A 13,361-nucleotide genomic window follows, 5' to 3' on the forward strand; every position below is an offset into this window, starting at 1 on the left:
TTACATCGCTTCAGCTGCGCTCCTTTGCCTTGTCAGTGTCCCCGTAACGACTATCTCTCATGGCTTCGCTTCTGAAAACACAAAAGGCAAATGCTGCCAAGGTCGATGCAAAGGGGAAGGGGAAACGAAAGGCGGAGGAGTTCGTGGACGCAGACGAGGAGATCCAGGCTCCCGCGCCGAAGAAGATGAAGAACAAGCAACGGGTCCTGCTGCTGTCCTCGCGGGGCATAACACACCGCATGCGGCATCTCATGAACGACATTGAAACCCTCCTGCCGCACGTCAAGAAAGGTACGTTTCACAACCTCACTACAGAGCGCCCCGCACTGACACTCCTCGCAGACTCAAAACTTGACTCTAAGAACCACCTGCAGCTCCTTCCCGAACTTGCAGACCTCAACAACTGCAACAACACGCTCTACTTCGAGGCGCGCCGGCACGAGGACCTCTACCTCTGGGCAGCGAAGACACCGAACGGGCCGAGCATCAAAATGCACGTCCAGAACGTGCACACAATGGACGAGCTAAAGATGACGGGCAACTGCTTGAAGGGGAGCAGGGGTATCGTCAGCTTTGACAAAGCGTTTGATGAGAGCGAGTGGGGGAGGTTGACGAAGGAGGTGTTCACGCATGTGAGTGTTCGCCCAAGTGCTTGTTTCGCAGGAAGGGGGTTCTGACTTTGCGGCGCCCCTACAGATTTTCGGCGTGCCTCCACAAGCGCGGAAAGCAAAACCGTTCATTGACCATATCCTGACCTTCTCCATGCTCGACGACAAGATCTGGTTCCGTAATTTCCAGGTGTGTACTACAACTCCGCAAACAGGTCACTCTGACCGCCCACAGATCATCGAGAAAGACCCGCTACAACCTAACGGCCCTCCTCAAATGTCAATGATCGAGATCGGCCCCCGCTTCGTGCTCACGCCCATCCGGATATTCGAGGGCGCGTTCGGCGGAGCAACGGTATATTCCAATCCAGGTCCGTCCCACAAGTTGTCTTGTCTCCAATGTAGATTTAACGTGCTTGCAGAATTCATCTCACCGTCTGCCGTGCGATCCGCACTCAAGCGGGAGAAGGGCGACAAGTATGGCAAGCGGAAGACGGCAGAGGTCGAAAGGACGGAGAGGAAGGAGATGCGGAAGCGGGAGGAGGACGAGCTTGCTGTATCAAAGGTCTTTGCATAGGAGTGTGCTTTCCATCTGTTTTCCTTTGCTTCGACGTTACCACTGCATCTCGCTGGAGGGATCATTGGACCATCCTTATCCGTACGCCGAGTCCTCTATGCTTCAGCGGCGTCCTCCGGAACACAGCACATTTGAGTGGGATCACCAGCAGCTGCAGTGCTGCTGCCCTCGAGGCAAGGCGGAATTATTCCCAGGAGCCGTTCGAACGTCCTCTCTTGACTTCACTGCGTTTGGCTTTGTCAAGTCTGCGTTTAGCTTTCTCCACCCGCTGGAAGCCGCGTACGCGCTCTTTCTGTTCTTCGGATGCTTCGTTGACGATCGACGCAGTTGCGGCATCGACGATGAGAGTACGGAGCTGTTGGGCAATGGTTAGGTTCTATGAAGCTACGAACGAAGACGGTGGGACGTACCTTGGTCAGGCAGTCCTGTACGTTTTGTGCCTGAGAGCGGTAGACAGTCGACGTTATTTGGATGCACTGCGCAGACGATACGTAGGAAGGCTTCACAGTTCATCGCGCTAGTCAGGCACTGTCGTACGGTCGAGAGAGCCCTCAGAACATACGGTCTGCTTGATGTAGTCTCGAGCCCACATAGGTATCCAGGACGTTGATAGAGGACATCGTAGGGTGGCCTTGGTATTCACTTTGTTGACATTCTAAATCACATTGTGGCAAATTCAATGCTCCAGTAGACATTTCAATCCCCCAGACTCACCTGTCCGCCTGGTCCAGAACTACGAGAGAAGGAGAACTCGACCAAGCTCTTCGGAAGCTCCTGCGCCTTGAATTTGGCAATCCATGCTCGCGCTTGTGCACTGTCGGAGGCGTTCTCGAGCTTTTCGAGCTGTGGTGGAGTGGGCACAGCTCCGGAATGTGCTCGTCTTTGTACCAGGACTAAGACAGACTTGGAGAGCCATGATTGGCGGTACGACGCGAAGAAGGACGCCCACCCGGTGTTGAGACGCGCCATACGGATCGCAGGACGGAGGTCATGCTCAACAAGTCCGCAGGCGGCACAAAAGAGGCATATGTTGTGGATTGTCTGAGTCGACTGGCAGTGGTTGGTACTCGCAGCGATATTTAATCGGGAGACGGTCGAGCCCTCGGTGGTCCCGCGAACGCGTCGAGGCTGCACGTGCGCGTCAAGTCGCGTCCTCCGCGCGTTCTGACCACTGTGGAACCTTGTCCTCCCCGTCCACCTCCCCGCTCCGTCCTTGACAAAACCTCTCTGTTATGAGAACCATCCGTCCTCCGTCCCCCTCTCCCTCCGCCGACGAACTTGGTATGTACCTTCAATTACCCCATGCGCGTCCGAGAACTTCTGAATATGGATGAAAGCCCCTTCGATCACCAGACACCTACAACCCTACCACCCCAGCCCGCCCCGTACTCGCCACAAAGCCAACAGGGCGTCCACGTGGAGGCAGTAAATCCGCTGCAGGACCATCTTCCAGACCCAGCACCATCAAGAACGCGCCGAAACGGACGAACGGGACAGCCAAAGGGAAGCAGCCGGAGCAGATCGTCATAGACTCGTCCGAGGACGAACTTCAACCAAGTGCAGCTGAAGACGTTGAAGTTGTGGCGGTACACCCTCCAAGGGCTACAGCCAAGAAGGCCGCAGGACGCGCTTCTGACACCTCTGCGACGAACAAAGCGAAGTCTACCTTGGCGAAAGGCAAGGCGCGGGCTGAAGTGCAACCTCCACTGAGATTAAACCCTGACGCGGCGCATGAAGATGACGCCATGGACGTGGATGGTGCTCACAGCCCCGACGAGAACGGGGACGAGCCGTCTAGAAAGCGTGTGCGGAGCGGGCCACCAGCAAAGGCGGCTAGGGCTGCTGCAGGACCCAATCGGTCGACGAAGGAGCAGGAGGCCGTGACAAGGGAGAAGGCAAAGTTAGCGCAGGACAATGAGGATCTTCGTAAAGAGATCGACACCGTAAATACTGCCCGTCTTTGTGAACATTGGACAAAATATTGATGCACATCAACCATAGCTCAAGTATGAGAGGGATCAGTACTCGAAGCAGCTCGAGGAGGCACTACAGATACGACACACTGAGCCTGAGCAGGCGTTGCAAGAACAATTGGCGTTGTACGAGAACATGTTGAAAAGTGAGTACAGGACACAATGCCAGCGAGCCTGAAGGTCAACGACAACGCGTCAGACCAGCAGATGTGGCAGAACCTGTCAAATGCTGCCTCTTCTTCTACGAAGTCCCAGATACCTCATTTTCTATCGCGTGATGCTGCCGATGCTGAGAAAGAGACGACGGAGAAGGAGGTTCGAAGGCTGAAGGATGTGATCAGACAAAAGGATGCCCAGCTCGGGGACAAAGACAAACGAATATCAGACCTGGAGAGGGAATGTGCGTTAAGCAAAGTCATCTCCCTGTGTCACTGAGCTCACGCGACACAAGTCACGGAGTTACGGTTCGAGCTCAATCAAGAAATCGAGAGGGGCAAGACACTAGCTGCTCGGTCGCAGACAGCTGCACCTGTGCGCTCAGCCGTCAAGTCAGATGGGGACCCCAGGAACGCGGCGGTCATCAAGCTCTATGAGGATATGACCAACCTCCTGATCATTTCGGCGAAAGTCGAGAAGAGCCAGTTCCTCGGCCTTGACGAGAACAACTTCACCTGCGTCTATACCCATACTCAGAGTGACAGTGGCTCAAACGAGGAGAACGCCAGTAAGTGCAAGACACGTCCTACCCTCATTCCTTATCGTGTCTAACAACTGGCACTCGTAGGCTTGAGCTTCACTCTGCACGAACAGTACGGTCATCCGGACGGCAGTGATGCGAGCAAGCCCGTACAGTCGAAGAAGGAACTCATCCGGAAGTGCAAGTATGCGCCGCAAACGCTGCCCGGCGAGGAGCCCGAGTTTTTCCAGCGGCTCGATTACTTCAGAGAGCCGTTCCTCTTCTCCTGGGACCAGCTCACCGTATTCCTCAAGACACTTACGGAAAAGATGGCTGAAGCGGTCAATCCGGAGGGCGACGAGGACGAGGACGATGAACTGAAGGAAGACGAGGGAGCAAGGGTGTAGACAGGGAGGTGATTCTTATTGATTAACGAATGATCATACCTCCGAACTCTCTATGTGTAAGTTAAATGCCGCTCTGCAGGAAGGAGAATGTGGATGTATAATTCGCACCTACTTTATTGATCGGGTTATCTGCTGTACTGTTGTATACAATTTTAGGATGTGTGCTAAGGATTAGCGCTATAAGCCCCTGCCTTTGTCCACACCCGCAGGCCACGGTCGTCCGGTGCTAACCTCGCCTTCTGTACAGCGAGCCCAGCGAAACCACCTTCGACATCAGACCCACTCAGGAGCCCACCAACCTTCACCACACCTCCACCACCTGCTCGTGCCCCTGCCTCGCCGCATAGTACAATGGCGTATGCCCGAGGCTATCGCGTAGATGAACCAGTGCCCCCGCCTCCAGCAGTACATTACCGCATCCACACTCCCATTGAGCGCAGCGGAGTGCAACGGCGACCGCCTGCTCGCCGGTTCAACGCAATTGACGAGCCCCCCGCCGATTGCGATGTTCCTCCGCGTCTGGCTGGGGAACTCGGAGCCGGGGCTCGTCGCGTTGTCAGTGTTCAGCTCCGCCTCCGCCTTCAAGCAGAACTGGATTGCCTCGACGTCGTTTCGGGCAGCAGCGAGATGAATAAGGAATGGGTAGAGTACGCTCTCCGTCGACGCGGCCTCCGCTGCTGTCCAGGACCACGGCGCCGCGGCCTCCAGGTTGCTCTCAGCGCTCGTGTCTTCTGATGATACGACGACTTTGGGACCGTGGGTCTGGCCGGAGGAGAGCCGGACTACCTGCGAGAGCACCCCTGAGATGCTCTCGAGGTTGCTGTCGATGCCCTTGGCTCGCTGATCGCGGCGGGATGACGCTCACGGGGCGTGTGAGCTCACCGCGAAGGGGCGTGCCGACCAGGGCGCGGACCTCGGAGAAGGAGAGCTCCGGCTTGGACAGGAGGTAGCTCAGTTTCGTCAGGGCGCACTATGCACAGCATCGTCAGCCATCGCACCAAGCACGCAGGAAGGTGGCCATGGTATGGAGGTGGCCGGGAACGGGAACTGACCTCGGGCGTCATGTCCCCGCCGCTCACCACGCCCGCGGACAACAGGCTCCGTCCGGTCTCGTACGCGTCGGACACGGACCCCTTCGCGCATTGAGAAATCGATACGATCACGACTCCGCGGTCGCAGGCCTCCTTGAGCGCGCCGACGAGGTCGGACCGCTGTGGGGCGTTGCCCGCACCGTACGTCTCGAGGACAACACCCTGTGTCTCGGGCGCTAGGAAAGCGCGGACGGTGGCTGCTGTGATGCCTGGAAAGAGGCGCAGGGTGGCTGTAATGCAGTGAGCTGTGCTGTTGAGATTCGGAGATGCCTACTTACCGACGTGCGGGCTCATCTCTGCGGTGCTATCATTGTCAGCGTCGTTGACGAACACGGAGTATTAGAGGAACAGACCTTTGTGCGACCTGAAGCGTCTGAGACTGGTCTGCCTCATTACATCATTCCAATTGACGACGATGTCGATGCCCACTGTGGTTGTGTGGTGAGACATTGTACATGTATGATCGATCGAGACGCACCATTTACGAGCGGAGGGAAGTTGGGGCTTGCGAAGGCGTTCAGATCATAGGATGAAATCTTTGACACTCTGTTGCCACGGTATAGCGTATGATTGAAGAACAGACAGCATTCTGATTGCTCAGGTCAATCAGGTAGACGAGAGATAGTGGCCGTGGCAATGTACCCGGGATGATGTAGTGGCCAGCGAGCACTAATGCCCCGAGGAGGTTGTCCACAGCGTCGTTGCGAAGTTGAGACAAAGGGATCTGGGCACCTGTTACAATCTTTGAACGGTCATCATACTGCGAATACTCATGAGCTACGACTCGGACTCATACCACTGTCTTTCCGAGGTCTTCCAACAGAAAGCTCAGAGCTGATGACGTGTAAGACATGGTGTCTGTTCCATGCAGGATGACGAAAGCGTCAAAAGCTGCGTAGTTGAGTTCAATTTCGGTCGCAATCCGAATCCAATCTATGCTGTCCCGGTGGTCTCAGGCGAGTGTGGAAGTCAAGCCCATAGATTGCCTTGCCTGTGATCTCTATGTTGCTGCTATCCAACAGAGGGTCCCACTGTATGATAGGTAGCATAGTATGATTATCGCACCATATCTCGTAATACGTTTACGCGCCTCAAGGACAGCATAGCGGACGCGCTTCTGTATGCCGCCAGGCGCGGTGCTTCGCGGGGTAATCATGCTGGGGAGTTGCGCCTCATACAGATCGTCGGCTATCTTGTTGCACAATGGAGGCTTGGGCTGGCTCGTGTCGGATCCGGTGGCAGCTAAGTTTGCTGTGACATGAGACATTCCTATAGGCCGCGTAGATCGCACGAGCAGCGTTGGGTGATGCTGATTTGTGTGGCCGGCAGAAAATGAACCTGCGGCTTTTTGGGCGGGGCTAGCTCTTCCACTATTGCTCGTCCACTCTCGATAGCCTTCGACCGAAGACGAATGCGAGAACAAGGACTCTTCAAGCGGATCGTGAAAGCGGTTTTGCGTGCGAAGCGACTCGGTGAGGAAGTATGGCTCGGGAACATAGCCACGCTGACCCAGGATCATGTTGATTGTGCCTCCTGTGTTGAGAATGAGGACCTTGACTCGTCGGTGGCCTGCAGGACCTCCATGCTGGACACGGCTGATGCGGTTTTAGGCATTGAAGTGAGGCGAGACGTTGGCGAGGCGCGTTCGAGAGAGGCGTGGCGAGGTGGCGTGCGTGATCGCGGAGAGTGAGATTGGATCGGGGGATAAGATTAGATGGCCTCCAGATCTGACTGGACCCTTCTCCTGACTCGAGGTTGCCTCTCACCGTCTATAAAAGCTGCCAGGCCCGTGTGCAGCATCCCATTCACACCACAGACCACAGGAAAACATGGAGGCTATTCAGAAAGTATTTGAGGCTAAAAACCAGGCCGTAAGCACCAGTCATTCATACATCGCTTGGGTCCTGAAGTCATCCGACTCTTCTGGCAGACCAGCCCTGCGCTGGTGACCTTCACCACAGCGGGTTACCCCACACCAGAGGACACCGTGTCTATCTTGCTGCCATGCAAGAGGGCGGCGCAGACGTCATTGAGCTGGGTGTGCCCTTCTCGACCCGTCGCAGATGGACCGGCTATCCAGGAGACGAACGTCGTACGTTCGCATTCTCTTCTATGTTAGTATGACGCTGAGAGCACGTGCATAGATCGCACTACAACAGGATGTACAATACCCCCATTGTTGGGTATTGTCAGGAGGCACGGAACAAGGGTCTCACTGCGCCTGTACTGCTCATGGGTGAGTCTATATGATGTCCCAGACCGGATGCCCGAGTAACGAGAGTTTTCAGGCTACTACAATCCACTGCTTGCGTACGGGGAGGACAAGGCAATCCAGGATGCAGCTGAAGCAGGAGCCAACGGCTTCATCGTTGTCGATCTGCCGCCTGAGGAGGCTATCACGTTCCGCGAGAAATGTATCAGGGCCAAGTGCGCACGTCGAACAACGTAATCGGTGATCACTCTGACCGCAGACCTAGGCTGTCGTTCGTTCCCCTCATTGCACCATCGACTTCAGAGCGTCGTATCGAGTTCCTTGCGTCTATCGCGGACTCATTCATCTATGTTGTTTCGAAAGTACGTTCTTGTCGTGCGACTGTACACACCCTTCTTACAACTTCTCCAGATGGGTACAACCGGATCCTCAGTAACAGGGACAATGAACACCGCTCTTCCCGACCTCATCTCCCGCGTGCGCGAATACACCGATGTCCCTCTCGCCGTCGGTTTCGGCGTCGCGACGCGTGAACACTTCGACCTCGTTGCCGATGCAGGCGCAGACGGCGTCGTTATTGGCAGCCGCATCGTCAGTGTCATCAAGAACGCACCGCAGGGCGAGGCAGCGAAGACCATCGAGGCGTACTGCCGCGAGATTAGTTTGAAGGGCCAGCCACCACGGCGACCGAACCTCAACGCGGCGCGCAGCTCCGCCTCGCGCGTCAGCAAGGCGAGCAAGGTCACTGAGGAGATCAAGAAGTCAGGTCTGTCACCGCGGTTCGGCCAGTTCGGTGGCCAGTACGTGCCGGAATCGTTGTGGGACTGCTTGGTCGAACTCGAAGATGTGCACCAGAGCGCGATGAAGGACCCGGAATTCTGGAAGGAGTTTGAGAGCCTGTATGGCTACATGAACCGACCGTCGAACTTGTACAAGGCGGAGCAGCTCACGAGCCAAGCGGGTGGCGCAACCATCTGGCTGAAGCGGGAGGATCTGTGAGTGTTCGTTCATGGATTTGTCTACGTCTATACTAAGACGTTTTGACGCGCTCAGCAACCACACAGGCTCACATAAGATCAACAACGCCATTGGCCAGGTAGGTGGCTGCCAGACAGATTTACGTCGTCTTTCTGACGCCTTGCTAGATTCTCTTGGCAAAGCGGTTGGGCAAGAAGCGAATCGTGGCCGAGACCGGTGCAGGACAGCACGGTGTAGCAACAGCTACCGTCTGTGCTCGATTCGGGATGGAGTGTGTCATCTACATGGGTGCAGAGGACGTCAGACGGCAAGCACTGAACGTTTTCCGCATTCGCATGTTGGGGGTCAGGTAGTCTCATTCATTCCTTCGAGCTTCCGATTGCTATGTGTTGCTCCAAGGTGATTCCTGTCGCCTCAGGATCATGTACCCTCAAGGATGCCGTCAATGAAGCCATGCGCGACTGGGTCACTAACCTCTCGTCACGCACTACCTCATCGGCTCCGCCATCGGCCCCCACCCTTCCCCACGATCGTCCGCGACTTCCAGAGGATCATTGGGAAGGAGATCAAGGAGCAGCTGCACGCGGAGATAGGCAAGCTACCTGATGCCGTCGTCGCATGTGTAGGTGGTGGCAGCAATGCCATCGGGACGTTCTACGACTTCATATCGGACAAAGTGCCGGCTCATCGGAGTCGAGGCCGGTGGTGAAGGTGCGCGTCTCGATCCCGCTTGCTATGAGCAACTCTGACTTCAATACGCGCTCTAGGTCTTGACGGTGATCGGCACTCAGCCACCCTCAGTAAGGGCGTAGCAGGAGTGCTCCACGGTGTCCGCACGTACATTCTCCAGTCGAGCGCGGGTCAGATCGTCGAGACGCACTCCATCAGTGCTGGCCTCGACTACCCCGGCGTCGGCCCCGAGCACGCCTGGTTGAAAGACTCGGGCGTGCGGATATGTCGTCGCCACCGACGAGCAGGCGCTGCGCGGCTTCCGGATGTGCACGCAACTAGAGGGCATTATCCCGGGTGCGTAGTATCACTACTGCACTATCGTGGACGAGTCTCATGGATCCCTGGTTTCAGCTCTGGAGTCGTCGCACGCCGTGTGGGAGGGCATGCGGTTAGCGAAGACGTTGCCGAAGGAGGCCAACATCGTCATCGTACGTCCCGTTATTTTCTGATACTGGTGTTCCTGGTGCTCACAGGTCTCGCCAGTGCCTGTCGGGCCGGGGAGACAAGGACGTGGAGCAAATCTCGCAGTTGCTTCCCGGGAAGTGGGAAGACGTCCTGGACTGGCATATTACGTCGTGAATAAGATGCACAATGTACTGTATGGACCGATAGATTATACAAGACTACTCTAGAAAGTAGCCTTTCACAGCGGACAAACTGCCATGTGCAAGAATCCTAACATATCAGTGTGTAACTGGGTATAGATTAGCTTAGTAACGAATGTTCCCGGAAACCAATCAGAGGCCGTGCCTTACAACGTTCAGTTGCCTTACGTGAATATTTAGTTACACTGAACCTGACTAATCTACACGCTTACAAGGCAGTTCAATGTCGCGACGCCGTACACGCTGGTTTGTCCGCTGTGTTTTCAGAAGAGATCAGTACAGCGCCTGCAGGTAAGTAGACAGACATCTCAACCATATCCCTTGCATAGTGTGTCTTGGGGACAGGAACTAAGTATGGGGATCTCTGCAGACAAGACATATTTAGCAAAACTATTTAGGAAAACACATTCTCTCAACAAAAACCACGTGACCGACGCAGGGCTCGAACCTGCAATCTTTTGATCATGCTTACGTAAGCAGCTTATTACATAAGCATACCGTCGTAGTCAAACGCGATGCCATTTCGCCAGTCGGCCAGGCAACGTCATGCGGCTTAAATTACCAATAGTGACTGCTAAGGTGGTTCGAAGCGTCTGTTAACTGGTTCATTGACTCGACCTCATTGAGAAGCTTCGGCAGTGGGCCTATTGGGAGGCAGCAGTTTACTCCCAAACCGCATCTCTCTGCATTTCAGATTTTTATCCCATCACTCTATCCTAGTCATGTCGTCAGAACACAGTGTACCCGCTGCCCGCGCGGTCGAGAATCTAGCAGCAAAGTTACGCAGAAGGCAAGCGATCGGAGACACTCGCGGTTGTGTACGACTTGCTTATTTCATGTCACGGTCTTTGCAGGCAGGTGGTAGGCTCTCGGGAGGCAGCGCTCGAGACCGTGCTGGTACTTCGCCAGGTCGTTGCAAAAGCGCGATTTTCCAACATCGACCAGCTTGTGAGTCTCCTCCGTGAGGTCGGCAAGCGGCTCGCCGAGGCTCAACCGAAAGGTGCGCGCGATGTATCTCTACGCCCAATGCTATCTTACTCACTTCCTCTCGTCGCCAGAACACACCGTCGGAAACGTCGTCCGCAAAGTGCTGCACAACATCCGCGAAGAGTACAATACCGCGGCGAAGGGCGCTGCCACTGCACCCACGAGGAACGTGTTCTCCATCTCCAAGTTTGTCCTGCAGGGCCAGCCCAGAAAGCAGATCGTCGCGCAGAAGTCTGAGGCGACAATATCGCTGAAGGAGGATGACCCAGATGACCCGGACTCGTTTGCGAAGGGCCTGAAGCCGGTGCTCATGGAGGCCATCCAGGACGTGCTGGACGAGCTCGAGACGGTGTACGACAACGTCTCGAAGACGGCGAAGGATCATATCCATTCAGAGTACGTTTGTACACAAGGAAGTTCGCAGAGGGGACTGATCAATGGCTCTCAGTGAAATCATCCTCACGATTGGGCATTCCAAGACGGTCGAAGCATTCCTGAAGTCCGCGGGGCACTATCGCAATTACACCGTCATCGTCGCGGAGACGGGTCCTTCGTACGTTCTCAACCGAGTCTCAGTGCATATATTGTTCAATGACACCGTCCTACAGTTACAGCGGCCACGAGATGGCAACCTCGCTCTCCAACGCAGGAATTTCCACCTTCCTCGTCCCCGACTCCTCCATCTACGCGATCATGTCCCGCGTGAACAAAGTAATCATCGGCGCACACGCGATCCTCGCCAACGGCGGCATGTTCGCGATCACAGGCACCCTTCTCGCCGCGACCGCCGCGCGCGCGCACAGCACGCCTGTCGTCGTGTGCACGGGCCAATTCAAGCTCACGCCGGCGTGGAACCTCTACCACGAGTACGGGGCGCTCGACTTTGCGGACCCGAGCAGCGTGCTCGGGTACGAGGAAGGGCCGCTCGTCGACAAAGTGGACGTCATCAATCCGTACTATGACTATGTCGGGCCGGAGCTCGTCGACGTCTTCATTACGAACGAGTGAGTTGCCCCATCCTCGTCCTAATCCGATTGCTCATCCGGACTCTATTTCCGCTCTAGTGGCGATCACCCCCCTTCGTCGATCTACAGGCGAGTCATGCATCAATTTTGGCCGATGAGCAGTCGCTGACGTTCACCATCCATATAGGCTCGTGAAGGAGAGCTACGACGATGAAGACCAGCACCTCTAACACGCGCATCAACCTGCATCAGCATCATGCGTTATCTCACCGGGCGTTGATCAGGAGCAGGATGCAGCTGCATGCCGGACGTCATCCGACGTCTCCGGTGGAACCACAGGACATATGGACAGGCGCCATGTCCATACGGCGCGGCGCACCGGGGCATGAGAACGCAGGCGGTGGACCTCGAGGCAGGGGCGCGCACGTCGAGGAAGAGGAAGGCAGCAGCGAGCGGACGGCGTTGTTGGGCATTGTTCTAAGGCAAAGCGAGCAGGACCACGTATACTACATTATTGTACTGGACGCTCATCCGGCGGCGAAAGGGAAGGAGAGTCGATATTGTACGAGCATCATCAAGACAGAACCACGGCGACAGCCATCCAGCCAAGACCAGAACCTGCGGGAGCGCATCTCCGCCCGCGATGCATAAGGATACGGGGACAAGTAAGAAAATTGAGCGGAATCCGAGAACTGATGGAGGGGATAAAAAGAGCGATGGTATAAATGTATGAACAGAGAAAGAGCAGAGAAGGCGATGTGGGGATGCGGGTGTGTATCACTGGACGACGCAGCATCCCTTTCCGCCTCCGCCTTGCTGTGCGTACGGGTCCTCGTTCTTTGCTACTGGGCCCCATACAGATGGTACCTGCGGGAGGAACGTGAGTCAGCACGACAGCCGGCGCGAAGCAACGAGCGGTGTCGATGTATGCATGGGCGCCCGAGGATATGAACTGGGGACAAAGAGGGGCGGGGCTACGCACAAGAGGGTCTTTCGTTGTTTTGCAATAGCGGATCAGGCTGTCGTGCAGGCAGAGGAGTGAGCACTTGCAGGGAGTGTACACGACGGCATGTACGCACCTTGCGCTAGCTTCGCTGACCCTTATCCTTGGCCTCGCCAGATCCTCCCTCAGCCGTTGGTTATGCTCGGTGAGCCGCCGAAGCTTGAGCTCCGACATTGACTGCTTGTGCGGTCGGCCGTTCATCTTTGATTGAAGGGTGGGGGCGAGTGACGGAGGGCGAGTGATGGGAGGGAGTGGGTGGTCGTTTTAATGCGCTGGTGGTCGTCGTACGACACTCTGGGACACAGGGGGTCGAGGGCGAGGCGACGGCCGCGTAAGAGGTCAGATATATGGTCGTGCGCGGCGTGCCTTGCCCTGCTCACCGGCAGTCACAGTTGGGGTCCAGACAGTGCTGGGCCAGTCAGGTCGAGCGAGCCGCGCGGGGTGGACCGACAGACGAGTGCGTGCGCCGACGAGAGGGCGGGAACGCGTAGAAGGGATAAATACAACAAAGGGGGCTGGCGGGGGAAGAGGGCGACGATACGGTCGG

General features: G+C 56.1%; 7 protein-coding genes and 1 non-coding gene across 8 annotated transcripts; 4 read left to right on the forward strand and 4 right to left on the reverse strand.

Moving 5' to 3' along the window:
• Nucleotides 1–59: 59 nt before the first annotated feature.
• B0H18DRAFT_1116731 (ribosome biogenesis protein BRX1) lies at nucleotides 60–1,185 on the forward strand (the record flags this gene model as incomplete). Its single annotated transcript, XM_048033478.1, has 5 exons — nucleotides 60–291; nucleotides 343–632; nucleotides 697–798; nucleotides 844–979; nucleotides 1,031–1,185. 5 exons carry the CDS (start codon nucleotides 60–62, stop codon nucleotides 1,183–1,185), a joined length of 915 nt encoding a protein of 304 aa, XP_047896069.1.
• B0H18DRAFT_128868 (uncharacterized protein) lies at nucleotides 1,057–2,292 on the reverse strand. Its single transcript, XM_048036763.1, has 4 exons — nucleotides 1,900–2,292; nucleotides 1,748–1,840; nucleotides 1,596–1,685; nucleotides 1,057–1,540 (listed from the first exon to the last, which is right to left on the reverse strand). Exons 1-4 carry the CDS (start codon nucleotides 2,152–2,154, stop codon nucleotides 1,370–1,372), a joined length of 609 nt encoding a protein of 202 aa, XP_047896070.1. The 5' UTR covers nucleotides 2,155–2,292; the 3' UTR covers nucleotides 1,057–1,369.
• Nucleotides 2,293–2,368: 76 nt separating this feature from the next.
• B0H18DRAFT_992395 (uncharacterized protein) lies at nucleotides 2,369–4,344 on the forward strand. Its single transcript, XM_048045129.1, has 6 exons — nucleotides 2,369–2,466; nucleotides 2,539–3,128; nucleotides 3,187–3,304; nucleotides 3,358–3,558; nucleotides 3,610–3,882; nucleotides 3,943–4,344. Exons 1-6 carry the CDS (start codon nucleotides 2,418–2,420, stop codon nucleotides 4,239–4,241), a joined length of 1,530 nt encoding a protein of 509 aa, XP_047896071.1. The 5' UTR covers nucleotides 2,369–2,417; the 3' UTR covers nucleotides 4,242–4,344.
• A 198-nt stretch (nucleotides 4,345–4,542) lies between these two features.
• On the reverse strand, nucleotides 4,543–6,946 carry B0H18DRAFT_1083722 (asparaginase-domain-containing protein; the record flags this gene model as incomplete). The annotated part of the gene is made up of 12 exons (XM_048031694.1): nucleotides 4,543–4,638; nucleotides 4,665–4,764; nucleotides 4,997–5,211; nucleotides 5,294–5,562; nucleotides 5,686–5,760; nucleotides 5,811–5,921; nucleotides 5,975–6,074; nucleotides 6,129–6,265; nucleotides 6,324–6,363; nucleotides 6,423–6,503; nucleotides 6,735–6,884; nucleotides 6,911–6,946. The coding sequence occupies 12 exons, from the start codon at nucleotides 6,944–6,946 to the stop codon at nucleotides 4,543–4,545; spliced, it is 1,410 nt and encodes a 469-aa protein (XP_047896072.1).
• A 139-nt stretch (nucleotides 6,947–7,085) lies between these two features.
• B0H18DRAFT_992403 (tryptophan synthetase) lies at nucleotides 7,086–9,943 on the forward strand. Its single transcript, XM_048045130.1, has 15 exons — nucleotides 7,086–7,203; nucleotides 7,263–7,424; nucleotides 7,452–7,515; nucleotides 7,621–7,759; nucleotides 7,810–7,906; nucleotides 7,956–8,539; nucleotides 8,598–8,640; nucleotides 8,690–8,866; nucleotides 8,922–9,001; nucleotides 9,072–9,198; nucleotides 9,221–9,233; nucleotides 9,290–9,468; nucleotides 9,500–9,548; nucleotides 9,606–9,682; nucleotides 9,738–9,943. Exons 1-15 carry the CDS (start codon nucleotides 7,162–7,164, stop codon nucleotides 9,831–9,833), a joined length of 1,929 nt encoding a protein of 642 aa, XP_047896073.1. The 5' UTR covers nucleotides 7,086–7,161; the 3' UTR covers nucleotides 9,834–9,943.
• A 343-nt stretch (nucleotides 9,944–10,286) lies between these two features.
• B0H18DRAFT_t62 lies at nucleotides 10,287–10,395 on the reverse strand. The gene has a single exon. It is a non-coding gene; the product is annotated as a tRNA-Arg (tRNA).
• Nucleotides 10,396–10,457: 62 nt separating this feature from the next.
• Nucleotides 10,458–12,213, forward strand: B0H18DRAFT_128984 (eukaryotic translation initiation factor 2B beta subunit). Its single transcript, XM_048036764.1, has 7 exons — nucleotides 10,458–10,649; nucleotides 10,714–10,859; nucleotides 10,918–11,242; nucleotides 11,295–11,399; nucleotides 11,455–11,850; nucleotides 11,911–11,940; nucleotides 11,999–12,213. Exons 1-7 carry the CDS (start codon nucleotides 10,582–10,584, stop codon nucleotides 12,039–12,041), a joined length of 1,113 nt encoding a protein of 370 aa, XP_047896074.1. The 5' UTR covers nucleotides 10,458–10,581; the 3' UTR covers nucleotides 12,042–12,213.
• Nucleotides 12,214–12,588: 375 nt separating this feature from the next.
• B0H18DRAFT_872916 (G-protein gamma subunit) lies at nucleotides 12,589–13,015 on the reverse strand (the record flags this gene model as incomplete). Its single annotated transcript, XM_048040262.1, has 3 exons — nucleotides 12,589–12,678; nucleotides 12,794–12,830; nucleotides 12,891–13,015. The coding sequence occupies 3 exons, from the start codon at nucleotides 13,013–13,015 to the stop codon at nucleotides 12,589–12,591; spliced, it is 252 nt and encodes an 83-aa protein (XP_047896075.1).
• Nucleotides 13,016–13,361: the final 346 nt, after the last annotated feature.

Source organism: Fomitopsis serialis, assembly GCF_022376445.1.
Source record: "Fomitopsis serialis strain Sig1Antser10 chromosome Unknown B0H18scaffold_16, whole genome shotgun sequence".
In the NCBI taxonomy this organism is placed as follows: domain Eukaryota; kingdom Fungi; phylum Basidiomycota; class Agaricomycetes; order Polyporales; family Fomitopsidaceae; genus Fomitopsis; species Fomitopsis serialis.

Excerpts from the sequence above, each read along its gene's own strand:
- B0H18DRAFT_128868 (XM_048036763.1), bottom strand. The coding sequence starts at position 2,154 with ATGGCGCGTCTCAACACCGGGTGGGCGTCCTTCTTCGCGTCGTACCGC. Across the intron at positions 1,841-1,899 it reads GTTCTGGACCAGGCGGACAG|AATGTCAACAAAGTGAATAC; the intron begins GTGAGTCTGGGG and ends AATGTGATTTAG. Across the intron at positions 1,686-1,747 it reads GAGACTACATCAAGCAGACC|CCTTCCTACGTATCGTCTGC; the intron begins GTATGTTCTGAG and ends TGAACTGTGAAG.
- B0H18DRAFT_128984 (XM_048036764.1), top strand. The coding sequence starts at position 10,582 with ATGTCGTCAGAACACAGTGTACCCGCTGCCCGCGCGGTCGAGAATCTA. Across the intron at positions 10,650-10,713 it reads GCAGCAAAGTTACGCAGAAG|GCAGGTGGTAGGCTCTCGGG; the intron begins GCAAGCGATCGG and ends CGGTCTTTGCAG. Across the intron at positions 11,243-11,294 it reads AAGGATCATATCCATTCAGA|TGAAATCATCCTCACGATTG; the intron begins GTACGTTTGTAC and ends AATGGCTCTCAG.
- B0H18DRAFT_992403 (XM_048045130.1), top strand. The coding sequence starts at position 7,162 with ATGGAGGCTATTCAGAAAGTATTTGAGGCTAAAAACCAGGCC. Across the intron at positions 7,204-7,262 it reads TTGAGGCTAAAAACCAGGCC|ACCAGCCCTGCGCTGGTGAC; the intron begins GTAAGCACCAGT and ends CTCTTCTGGCAG. Across the intron at positions 7,907-7,955 it reads TCATCTATGTTGTTTCGAAA|ATGGGTACAACCGGATCCTC; the intron begins GTACGTTCTTGT and ends CAACTTCTCCAG.
- B0H18DRAFT_992395 (XM_048045129.1), top strand. The coding sequence starts at position 2,418 with ATGAGAACCATCCGTCCTCCGTCCCCCTCTCCCTCCGCCGACGAACTT. Across the intron at positions 3,305-3,357 it reads GTACGAGAACATGTTGAAAA|ACCAGCAGATGTGGCAGAAC; the intron begins GTGAGTACAGGA and ends ACAACGCGTCAG. Across the intron at positions 3,559-3,609 it reads ATCAGACCTGGAGAGGGAAT|TCACGGAGTTACGGTTCGAG; the intron begins GTGCGTTAAGCA and ends ACGCGACACAAG.